Source organism: Caenorhabditis briggsae (assembly GCF_000004555.2).
Source record: "Caenorhabditis briggsae complete genome, chrV, whole genome shotgun sequence".
In the NCBI taxonomy this organism is placed as follows: Eukaryota; Metazoa; Nematoda; class Chromadorea; order Rhabditida; family Rhabditidae; genus Caenorhabditis; species Caenorhabditis briggsae.
The window spans coordinates 10,551,035-10,563,365 of NC_013488.2; the positions used below are offsets into that span (position 1 = coordinate 10,551,035).

At 35.3% G+C, this 12,331-nt stretch overlaps 4 protein-coding genes across 4 annotated transcripts; 1 reads left to right on the top strand and 3 right to left on the bottom strand.

Moving 5' to 3' along the window:
• Positions 1-186: 186 nt before the first annotated feature.
• Cbr-ugt-2 lies at positions 187-2,385 on the top strand (the record flags this gene model as incomplete). Its single annotated transcript, XM_045237615.1, has 9 exons — positions 187-339; positions 500-610; positions 655-697; positions 902-991; positions 1,038-1,145; positions 1,191-1,576; positions 1,788-1,886; positions 1,932-2,164; positions 2,208-2,385. The coding sequence occupies 9 exons, from the start codon at positions 187-189 to the stop codon at positions 2,383-2,385; spliced, it is 1,401 nt and encodes a 466-aa protein (XP_045093999.1).
• A 51-nt stretch (positions 2,386-2,436) lies between these two features.
• On the bottom strand, positions 2,437-3,656 carry CBG27074 (the record flags this gene model as incomplete). Its single annotated transcript, XM_045237616.1, has 6 exons — positions 2,437-2,718; positions 2,766-2,833; positions 2,884-3,079; positions 3,130-3,393; positions 3,433-3,590; positions 3,638-3,656. 6 exons carry the CDS (start codon positions 3,654-3,656, stop codon positions 2,437-2,439), a joined length of 987 nt encoding a protein of 328 aa, XP_045098893.1.
• Positions 3,657-3,931: 275 nt separating this feature from the next.
• On the bottom strand, positions 3,932-5,870 carry CBG09619 (the record flags this gene model as incomplete). Its single annotated transcript, XM_045237617.1, has 7 exons — positions 3,932-4,213; positions 4,275-4,529; positions 4,574-4,846; positions 4,897-5,090; positions 5,134-5,195; positions 5,399-5,622; positions 5,670-5,870. The coding sequence occupies 7 exons, from the start codon at positions 5,868-5,870 to the stop codon at positions 3,932-3,934; spliced, it is 1,491 nt and encodes a 496-aa protein (XP_045094000.1).
• A 652-nt stretch (positions 5,871-6,522) lies between these two features.
• Positions 6,523-9,220, bottom strand: CBG09618 (the record flags this gene model as incomplete). Its single annotated transcript, XM_045237618.1, has 9 exons — positions 6,523-6,619; positions 6,670-6,786; positions 7,100-7,374; positions 7,439-7,615; positions 7,659-7,935; positions 8,022-8,311; positions 8,355-8,822; positions 8,857-9,002; positions 9,064-9,220. The coding sequence occupies 9 exons, from the start codon at positions 9,218-9,220 to the stop codon at positions 6,523-6,525; spliced, it is 2,004 nt and encodes a 667-aa protein (XP_045094001.1).
• Between the last annotated feature and the right edge of the window lie 3,111 nt (positions 9,221-12,331).

Consider the following 12,331-nt stretch of genomic DNA (forward strand, 5'->3'; position numbering starts at 1 on the left):
TCGGTTCAACTGAATTCGATATTAACCCCATTCGTCATTTCATTTCACCCCCTATTCTTGTGTTTTCTGTCGTGTTTTGTGCTACTTTCTCTAAACTCTCTCTCTCTTTCTTCTGCCAAGTTCAAAGAACCTAACCTTCGCTGTTGTATTTAACCAACCCAACTCTTCCACAGACTGTTTGCCATCATGCGTCTATTTCTATTCCTCTCGCTACTTTTTGTTCTCTATTATAATGCATCAGCCTACAATTATCTCGTTGTTTCTCCCGTTTTTGGATATAGTCATCTGAAATTTATGAGCAAAGTGACAGATACGTTGGCAAATGCGGGACATAATGTGGTATGGAAGATTTAAAACAATGTTTGTATTAAATTACAGGTTTTTCAGACGCTATTACAAACTTACGTTTACGAACACTGGGGAACTATTAGAGTTGTAAAAAACAAAAACATTGAGGTTGGATGTTGTTACTCATCTTTAAGCAAATAAAGGTATTAAGATTGTTGATTACTATAATAAAGATGCACCAAGTCATGAACAATCAGCCAGTGTTTTCAAATTCTTTTGGGATAGTGAAGTTGTGAATAATCCGATCACTGGAGCAATAGCTGTGAGTCAGCTCTTCTTTATTTTCCCCTATTCTAAGATTTTCAGCCAATGTTCATACTATACAACGAATTCAAGCCAATGTGCGATAGTGAGTTTGATTTGATAAGAACTAGAGTGGGGTTTTTCAAAATGTTTCCTAATTTGTCATAAGGGTGAAATTGCGAAACATTAAGAGTGGAAAACGGTATTTGTTCTGACAAAAAAGATCGGTCAAAGGTTGGAAACAAAAGGGTATGGAGGAAAAAGAACACGAATCGAAGAGAATAATCCAAACATTTTGATCTATTTCCAGAAGTTCTGACTGATAAAGAGTTGCACGATTGGATTAAATCCAAGAATTTTGATGGATTCGTCGCAGAAGCTTTCGACTTCTGTTCGCTATGTGAGACTCTCTTTCTTTGTTCTTCTGAAAAGTTCAACTATTTCAGATCTCGGGGATCATCTTAAAATGAACTTGATGCCAATGTTCTCCACCATCAAAAACATTCCAGGTTCCTATGCTATTGGGGAACCATCTGCTCTTAATTTTGCACCCTGTGAGCTTACCTCGTCTCCTCTATATTTGTAAACTTGTTTTTCAGCTCTACATACAAACTACGGCCCAGATCAAACAGTTTGGGACCGTCTTCAAGACATTACTTCTTTTACTTCCTTCCATTACGCATTCTCAAATCTTTATGACAGACAGTACAGACAAGCGTATTCTCTTCTGAATGGAGAAGTTCGTACATGGAAGGATATTCTGCAAACAGCCACATATTTCTTTAACAACAATAATCCTTACATCGGATTCCCAATTCCAACTCTTGCCAAAACTGTAGAAATCGGAGGGTTCACAATAGATCCACCTAAACATGAGAAACTGGAAGAAGAATTCGACAAAATTCTGAATCTTCGAAAGTCGACAGTTCTTATTTCATTCGGAACAGTTGTGCAATCAGCTGATATGCCAGAAGCATTCAAGTTAGTTGTTTAGTTTCATTTTCGAACTTCCGATTATATTTCAGAGATGGACTTGTGAAAATGTTTGCCAACTTGCCAGAAACTACATTTATCTGGAAATATGAAGTAGAAGACGACGAATTTTCAAAGCAACTCTCAGAAAATGTGATTCTCAAAAAATGGGTGCCACAACCAGCGCTATTAGGTGAGTTCTGAAACTATTTTATTGATATCAGTTATCATTTCTAGCTGACCATCGTCTCAACCTCTTCATCACACACGGAGGTCTCGGAAGCACCTTGGAAGTTGCTTATGCTGGAAAACCATCTCTTATGGTATCGAATAATTTATAACCTTAACTTGTAGTATTCATTTTCTAGATCCCAATTTTCGGAGATCAATTTCTCAACGCAAAAATGTTGAGCCGTCACGGAGGAGCGATATCCTACGATAAATACAAGTTGGGAGATTCTAAGAAATTGACGGAGACTGTGAAGGAAGCCATTTCAAACAGTGCATACAATGAGAAAGCATTGCTTCTAGCCAATATTCTTCAGAGTCAACCTATTCAACCAAAAAATAACTTGCTGAAGCATGCAGAGTTTGTTGCAAGGTGATATATAAAACATCTGAAAACCAGACAAGCTATTTTTCAGATTCGGAAGAGTGCATGCATTGGAACCCTACAATGTTCATTACAATTTCATTAGGTACTACATGTTGGATGCATATGCCATTCTTCTTTCAATTTTCATTGTTTCCTTATACGTGTTTCATTTTATTGTCAAATTTTTATATAGACGAATCTGCAGATCCAAGCCAAAAACAGAGTAATAAGAGTATTTAAAAATAAACATGTTTTGATACATACAATAAAGTAGACAATTACGATTCTAGATATTTTCTAGTACATTCTGGATCTTGGTAATTTATGAAAAATGCTTTGGCTCCTCCACTTTTGGTCGTTGTAGGTTTCATGAACACAAAACTGGAGTTGTTTTGCATTGGTTTTATCATTTCAGCCCATTGATTTCCATGCCCTTTAGGAACTTCTATTATCATTTGGCATATGGTGATTCCTTGTTTGCTCAGCCATCCATCTCTCTTCAAATAATCCCAAAAGGAGAACTTTCCATAGTATGGATTAATCCATAGAATGTCTATTTTCTAGAATTACAAATCGGTTAGAATCGTTCCTACAGTTTAAAAATTACCGTCAAATTTAAGTCCTTTATATATTCTTCGATCTTCTTTTGATCCATTGTTTTGTTCACAAGAACGCCTGTAATAATTACCGTTTCATGTGAAAGGAAATATTAAAAACCAACATACCATTTTCCATAACTTCCATCTTAACTGAATCAGCTTCTTTACCGATCGCAACGTTTTCGAAATGCTCATACACACGACTAGCGTTTATGAGGCCACTAGTGCCGTACATTTTTAAATTTGGAATCTTCTCTTCCAGCCAACTCTCTGCATTCGTTTCTTTTTCGACTCCTAAAGTGACCATTGTATTGTTTTCGTTCTACAATAAGTTAAATGGAGAGAGTTCATAACCGATAATAAAGTTTTTACACATTTAGGGAATATAACCCATCGATCGTTTGCGATTTCTGTGACATCGATATTTCGAATCTCTTCTTCGTCGTCACAAACCGAGAGAACTGAACTAAAATTGAAGAGAAGACCTTCTGGATTTCCAAAAAACCGTGTGAGCAGCGGGAAAACACATTTCAGAAAACTCTTTTGAATCGTTTTCAAGTTCAATTTCGGTTTTTCGAGCTCTTCATTTAGATCGCAGGGTGGAAGGGAATCATAATTAAATGGTGGAAGTGGTTTCTAAAAATGTTCCGAAATTTGTCTTAAATCTTTAATTACCTTTGTGGTCTCATCGTTGTCTTCTACGGCTACTATGATCTTGTCCGCTGGTACGATTTTCCTATTTGAATCGTACTGAATGAAATGAATCATTAGAACTGTAATAGCAAATAGCGAGATCACATAAAACAATGCTACACAAAGTCGCTGGTTTGGATCTGAACAGAACTCAAATATAAGCGGGGAATTGAATTAGCTCACTTACTAAATTTGTTTCGATCCATGACTTACGCTCAATGATCTCCAAATCGAAAATATAAATTCGTTGACTGTCAAGGTATGTTTCATTTAAAGATTCTATCTTAACTTTTTTAGCGTTTGAAACAAAAAAGTTTTCGCATCGGATTGTTACGAACGGATCTAGCCGTCTGGGTGTATGACGTTATATGGAAAAGAAAAATTTGTTGGAAACTGTCTCAAATTCAGGAAAAAATCAATATGTTTAGAAAAATGTATACTTTTATGTACAAACAAAAAAAAAAGAACAACAGTTCCACACTCATTGTAAATATTTCCTAACACATTCTGGATCTGCAACATTCAGAAGATAGGTTCTTATCAGTTCTCCACCTTCCGTTGCCATTGGTCTCATGAAGATAAATCTCTTTTCTTGTACCAAAGGATTAATCAATTTGAACCATTTGTCCGCATCATTCTTTGTGATTTCGATATTGATTTGGCATACTTTGACTCCCATTTTTTCAAACTCTCCGTCTTTGTTCAGATATTTCTCGTACTTAAAGTTTCCCGCATTTGGAGTTATCCACAGCATATCGATTTTCTGAAAAAAAGTTTTTTAAAGTTAAAAATTTGAAGCTAGAAATACGCACATATGTTCCTACAGTCACATTGAAGAACTCTCGCTGATCCACAGTAGCCACAAAGTTTTTGTCAGAGAATTTATCATTCGAATCAACCATTGAAATTTCGTGATCATCTGTGGAAAGAGCGACTTGATTGAACTTTCCATACGCATTATTCTTCCCGTGGAATGGATCAGTTCCAAAAGTCTCCAGATCTTTCAGAAGTTTCTTTATATCCTCTTCTGACTTTGTGTTCTCACTGGCTCCCAAAGTGACCAATGTAGTTTTTTCTTGCTGAAATTCAATAACTAAATTGGAAATTGAAACTTCAAACTAACGCAAGTAGGAAGAACAGCCCAGTACTGCTTCTGTCCGTTGTCAAATGATATCAATGGAATTCTGGATGACAGGTCTTCTTCATCACAAACATAAATTGTATACGGCCAATTGAACAGCATTCCTTGAGGATTCATTGCAAATCGGAGGAGAATCATTGATGCACATTTGAAAAACTCGTTCGCAATAGCTTCGGCATTATGAAGAGGTTTTGGAGAGTCTGTACTGAAATCACAGGCTGGAAGTTCTTCGTATTTGTAAGGGATCAGGGGAGGCTGAAAACTTTCAGAATTCAAAATGATATACGAAATTTTCTAGATCATACCGAAGGAGTTGTAGTAAATGGTAGTTTTTGTCCTGATTCCTGTTCAGCGACAATATTTCTGGGATGTTCCGCATAGTTCTGTTCCTGTGAATCGATTGTTTCATCGTCATAACTCAAAAAATTGACAGCCAGGAAGACAACAATCAGGATTATGCCACAATAGTAAAATACACTTTTTCGGTATCGATAAAATTCTGAAATTATGATAGCTTATATTTTTAAAAAATGAAATCAAACCTTTAAACTTTTCTGTATTGGCAGAAAAATCGTTTCGAAGCAATTGGTAGTTGACCATTTTTCTTCAATGAAACGCCAGCTTCTTTCAAATTTTTGGATAGATGAATCCGGAAAAAGCGGAGATTCCAATCTTTTTTTGCCATTTCCTTGCATTCTATGCGAAACAAAAAAGAAATGAGAAGTCCAAATAGATTCAAAATGTTTCATTCATCGCAAATACTTTCGAATACAATACGGATGCTTGATATTCAAAAAATACGCATACAACTGTTTTGGGTTTTCTTTAATTTCAGATCGAAGGAAAATATAAGTTTCAGATTCCAACAAATTTGAAATTAGTTTCGAAAAGGTATTTCCATCGTTTCGTTCAACTTCCAAATTGAACTGGCATACGATGATTCCAAGTCTTTCGAATTGTCCTTTTTTAGAAAAATATGACCAATATTCGAATTCTCCTCCGTCGATGTTGATCCATAGCATATCGATTATCTGAAAATATGTTTATAAAAGAACTTGAATTGAAAAAATCTTCTCACATTTTGTTTGATGATGTTCTTGAAAAATGAAGAAACCGAAACATCTTTCAGCTCCATAATCTCCCCATTGTTATCATAAACCGTTTGCAGTCCGGTGTCATTAATTCCAATAGCATAATTATAAAAGTGATCGTAATCCTCGTGCTTGAACCCATATGCACTAGTTCCGTAGGAATTCAATTGTTTAAATTTCTTGTTCATCAAACGAATCGCTTTCGAATCTTTCCCGATTCCCAATGTTACCAATACGCGTTGCTCTTCACATTTCGGCGAAACTCCCCAATAGAATTTTTCGTTTCCTGGATACTGGTCCACTTGGATGTTTTTAACTCCATTTTCCTTTTCACATACAGAAATAATTAACGGGTAAAGAAGAAGAAATTGATTTGGATTTCTTTCCAATTTATTCCACAAACTACGTATGCAAGAATATTGGATATTGATAAATTCGTTATAGTGTTTTGTGGTAGAAGATGTTGCGTTATGACAAATTGAAAAAGAATTGTCTTGGTTTTCAGAGTCAATATGTTCTGGGTTCAAGGGAATAAAATAAGCTTCAAGAGAAGTTAAGAAAAAGAATACAATAATAAGTACAATTATTGAAAAGCAGAAAATAACAGAACTACATTGGATAGTCATTTGATCTACCTCCGCACTCCATATTCAAATTCTCCTTTCCTTTTCTCATCCTGTGTGTCGGAAAATCTCATAGATTTAAATCTTCGTGGGAAAATTTTCATAAAAAGACTTCAATTTGAATACACTTTCTTTAAAAAAAATAACAACAAGTTTATTATGACATTTCTAACAGTGATACCCGAAATATTGAATGATCGGTATAGTTGAACTATAGTTATAAAATGGCAGTAGCTGGATCCGTTTTTCGGGAAATACAATGACAAATCTTCTTGAGTATCCGGTCATTCACACAAAATGATGTGTTTCCGTATCTAAAATAAATTTGAAAGCTTTTAAAGTTTCGGTCCAACTATCAACTCGCTTATTGTTTCTTTCAATTTCTCCCAATGAAGACCATGTATCCGTTTTCAAGTTATGTTCGAGTGTGGATTCAATCAACGCATTGCTCGGTGGCTTTGCCCGGACAACAATATGATATCTGAAATATATTTTTTTGGTTCTTAAATCCTTATGAATTTTATAATGTGAGGCCATACGGAAACGACGTGAATATTGTTTCCATAATTTTCTAAAAATGTGTACTGCAAAAGAAGAAAAACGTCTCCAGAAGACGTCAGAAACAAAATTTTGAAAATAGAAAAGATCGGGCATAATCTAATAAAAATTTATGATTCATCTATCTAAATTCCAGCTTAAACGGTTAACTTTGAGTGGGTGAACAGTCACGATACATACATTCTCACATACAGAATTTGCTGTTTGTTATCAGAAATGAGCCTCACATAACTTACTGTAACGAGAAAGACTGCAATGGTGTATCCACCGATTTGATATCATTGACAACACTCAGCATGGGTAATCGGACAGATGAGTACTCAATATTATTGAATTCCATAGGAGTGCACATGTACTCTTTCAGTTCTTTCGAATCCTGTTCGTACTCTTCTGTCTGTTCCGTATTCTCTAGTAGTTCATTCACTATTATCATCAACTCTCCTGCTGCTTCTAAAGCTTCAGTTTTCGGGATCTCAATCTCCGAAAAGCACGGACAGAAATCGGATGGAATCTAGAATAAGGATGAGCGTTCCGATAAGAATCAGAATGAAAAAAAAACGAAATAGAAAACTTACACCTGCTTCGAAACATCCTGTTCGTTTTGGGAAGGGATCAAAGTATGAGTAGCTTCGTTTCAGATCAGTGCGTGTTATAGTTTCTCCGATTCTACCACTTGCTATTTTTCGAAGAGAATCATTTACATCAAATTGTGTTGTCATCAATTTAGAGTTTGCAATCAGATTTTGAATAATCTGTAATCAAAGTATTTACTTTTTGAAGGTTAAATTTACTCACAAATGGATACTTCTTTGTGACAGCATCTGGTATTTTAATAGAATGAAATGGCATTCTTGATTCAATCCTTCCAATTACCGTCTCTCTAATCTTATCGTATCTGTGTCCGTGGTCTGAGAAAACTATGACAACAGAATCTTCTAATCGTTTCTCATTCTTTTTGAAGAATTCTTCAAAATCATCATCGGTTCTTCCAATCAGATTCAGAAACCCATGGCTCATATCTTGTGACCACCAAAATGCGAATTTCCGTTTCTTTTCATACTTTTCCAGAAACCTGTCAACCAGAGAATTCGTAGCATATATGATGCATAGACCACACTTTTTGTGGAATATCACAGAATGATAAGAGCAAAAACTTACTTTTCAATGTACTCCAACTGAATTTTGTGTTGTGGTTTGTTATCGTAACACGAAGCGGCAGATCGTCTAGAAATAAGTGACCAGAATGCGGATATCCAGAATGGACGTAGATAATGGTCCGTTGGTTGTTGAAGAAATCCACGAAGAAGATTCTTGTAAGTGAATGTTCCAATATCAGGACGGTCTTCGGAAAAAAGTGTTGCATATCCATTCTCACTAAATGTTTTCCAAACAAAATCATATTCATCGAATGCAATATGCCAACTTTCATTCATTTCAGCTTTGAATTCCTGTACAATAAAATGTCTATAGAACTGCATTTATTCTGTTTACCTGCACACTAACGCCTCGTTTTCCAGTCAGAATGGCTAGTAGATTTCCATATGTGTTATCGTGAATCTTCATGTGCCCTTTCATATCAATAAATCCAGAATCTTTCATATATTTGTAGGTTTTTGGCATCTGTCGAATGAAATTGCTTCGAGACATTGAATCCAGACCAATCATGATAACAGAAGGAAAGTCCGGAGTGGATTCCTGGATTTGTTTGTTTTTTAAATTTGCCTTTTTGGGAATAATTTGAGCATAATGATATTTGAAGAACTCGGTTTTCAGCATATTATCAGATTCACACGATATCTGGAACATTTCTTCTGGAATCTCCACTGTCAAAGATTTTGAAAGATCCAAAAGCACAGCTGTTCCATATTTCACATCCAAATCTGTTACATTCTCATCATGACTGAGTTCTACTTTGTAGCATTTGGCATTTTTCACAAGGCTCTCGTCAAACTGAAATAACTGTTTCAGGGGCTCTCAATATATAATTTCTCACAGTTATTATTCCATTTTCAAAAGACTTTACAGCTTGAACTTGCACAGGAGAACATACGAGAGAAGAAGGTTTTGAATAATATGAAAGAATACTTGGATCCCATGGATCCACTTCTGGAATCACACATTCCGAATTCTGTTGATTCTCTCGAAGTTGCTGAAAAATCAAAGTTCGTTTATCTTTTCAAAAAAAAAGAATGAAAAAGACTTGCCTGAAGGTAAATGAAATGGGGATGCTTGGAGTAGTCTGTTTCCGTCCGTAAAAACCCGTAATAAGTTACAAAACATATCGAGCACAAAAAGAAGATTTTTGAATAGTAGGTAATGTAATGCGAATAACTATGCAGTACTCGTGGAAGAATCATTGCGATTCAGACGAATTCAAGACACACACACACACAGAGTGCCAAGAAGAAGAAGAACCCACGTTCGTTGCTCCGATTTAACTGAAAATTGAGGGCTTCGAAGTTGTATTGTATTGTATTTATTACGTAAAAAATACGTGGAAGAATAAAAAGAAAAAAGAAAGAAAAAGAGAATAAATAGACAAAAAGGGACATGGTGACATAAAATTGATAATTCTTAACCTAGACATGAATAATAGTGGATAATAACAAATCTTTTTCCGAACTTCTGACAGCAGCAGGCTTCTAGATCCGTTTTGTAGAGCTCATCATTTTACTAAGAACCCCATGTGTGAAGAAGTTTTGTTTAAGTTTAGACTTTGGAGTTTTCCATTGGTAGGTGTGGCGGCTGCGCGTTTTTGTCGATCTAATTTTAAAATATGATAAATGATTTATATTAATTTTACCTAGAATGAGTTTGTTGAAGAATTTCAGATCAAGCTTTTCCCGTCTAGATTGTAGTGATTCTAGGCTGAATTCGGTCAATCTGTCTTGAGATGTTTTGTAATCCTTATCAATTCTCGTTAAGTTTCTACCCACTATTCTATTCATCAATTTTCTAGTGAAGGAGCTTTGCACTTTCTCTATATTGTCAACGAGCAGTTTTTTAGAAGGGCTGGCTACCACCGTTCCATATTCCAAATACGGTCGCACGTCCGTAAAAACCCGTAATAAGTTACAAAACATATCGAGCACAAAAAGAAGATTTTTGAATAGTAGGTAATGTAATGCGAATAACTATGCAGTACTCGTAAAAGAATCATTGCGATTCAGACGAATTCAAGACACACACACACACCCACAGAGTGCCAAGAAGAAGAAGAACCCACGTTCGTTGCTCCGATTTAACTGAAAATTGAGGGCTTCGAAGTTCGTGTTCACCAGGACATGGAAAGTTTAGCAGGACATCCAATTCTAGAAATTGAGTCAGAGAAGACATTTAAAAAACGTTTTTCTGGGCGTTGACAATGTTTTATGTTTGCAAAAAAAACATGCAACTATGTAAAAAGTAAAAAAAAAAGTTCGAATGTTCAAAACGGGAGCGTTTCCCTGGAAATGCATGGAAACATAATATAGCAAAGTCAGAAGAGAAAAGAAATGAAAGAAAGAGCAAATCTCGACAAGGGGATGCCACTCCAAAAACAATGAAATGTGTTAGAAATTCAGGATTCATGCAGAAGAGCAGTTGACTGAACAAAATGAGCAGAAAGAAGAAAAATAAAAAAAAGAGCAGAGCGGAGTGGGAGGTGTTTCAACACACACATTTTCTTTTTGATATTCTGAACTTTAAAAGTTTGTGGTTTATTTCTGTGCAATAAATGGGTTGACCATCGGGCACGGAATGGAAAAGAAAAGTGGGCGAGGACGACACAAACTCTATCGGGGAGAAATAAAAATAATCGTTTATTTCAACGAGAAAATGCTGCGAGGAAACATCTAATTCTAGGTTCAAAAATTCATATTTTTGTTCTCTGAAATTTCATAACACTTTCTGAAAATTTATAAGACGTTTGTGCGAACTGAGTGCAGCTGGCTTTGTGCTATGATGTATAGGAAATTGAAAAGATAGAAAGTACAACTTTCGATATTCTAGATTGAAGAAAAACTTATTCATATTGCTGTTTTTCACTATTTTGACTGATTTCTTTATTGTGTGTAAAGGAAGTAATGATGTCAGATTGAAAATTTTGCAATTTTGTTGGGAGTGAGATTGAATGGATAAACTATGTATAAATCTAAACTTTGAAAGTAATTCGTATTTTTCTTTTTTGATTTCTCTTGTGTATTCTAACACTTGTTTATATTCGAATTCTATGATTTCATCCTGCACAGGACGTTTCCAGGACAAGAAAGCCAACATTTGAAGATTTTAAACTACATATATTCTTGATTTTTATTGATAACAGATGAATTTAATCTTTCAGGATTACTCCACAGTCAGCCAGAATTCATTGAATACATTTGAAACGCGTAACGGAAATCTGAAAAAAATACCTGAAAACTTAGAACATGAGGATTTCACTAATTACAGAGTGGCTATTAATTATTGACACCGATTCAAGCCTTCATAACTCTCCTAAAACTGGATGACAAATTTTAAAATTTTGGATTAAATAATTCCAGACGCACAAAATTTTTAATAATATAAAAGTTTTCGAATCTTCCTCTATTCGCTCTGCTAACAGCCTTCAGAAAATTTGGGCAAATTCTCTTATACAACCATCTCTTATACTACCTTTCTCTTATACTACCGAGTCTTTTTTACTACCACTGTCTCTTATACTACTTTTTTTCAATGTGTCTCTCATACTACCAAGTCTCTTTTACTACCAAGGTTTCTTATACTACTTTTTACCACTGAGTCTCCCATACTACCAAAAGAAACAAGGCTTTCGGCCTAAGCCTATAGTTGGCAAAAAATTTGGAGGGTACAAGGGGGACTGATTTAGGGGTACAAAATTGGTGATTCGAGGGTACAAAATTCGTAGGTACAAAAATTCGGGGGTGAAAACTACCAATGATTCTGGGGTACAACCCATTTCATTTAGGGGTACAACGCTTGTGATTCGGGGGTACAGTTTTTTTGAAGGAGTTTCTGATTTTCAGAGCTTGAAAATCTCAGAATTCTTAGAATTTCAGAACTTTGGAATTTCAGTATTTCGGAATCTGAGAATTTCAGAACTTCAAAATCTCAGAATTTCAGGGCCTCAAAACCTCAGAATTTCAGAACTTCACAATCTCAATAGTTCTGAATTTTCAAAAATTACGGCAGAAAATGTTCTTTTCTCATTCCCTTTTGATTGTTCTTTTTAATTTTGATGTTTAATTTAGGTTTTAAAACCCAGTCCATACTTCCCTCACTACCAATTTTTCTTAAAGGGGGACTCCGACCAAAAATTTTTATTGCATTAAAATGTGTTAAAAGTTATCAATTTTCCGAATATTATTGCGAAAAAATATCCGAAATTTCCGATAAACGGCGTTGAAAAGGAAGAAAATTCAAAAAAAAGGTGCCGCCGGGGGACGAGGATTTTCAGTGAGAAACCTAGGCCACGGCAGCGGGCGCCTTTC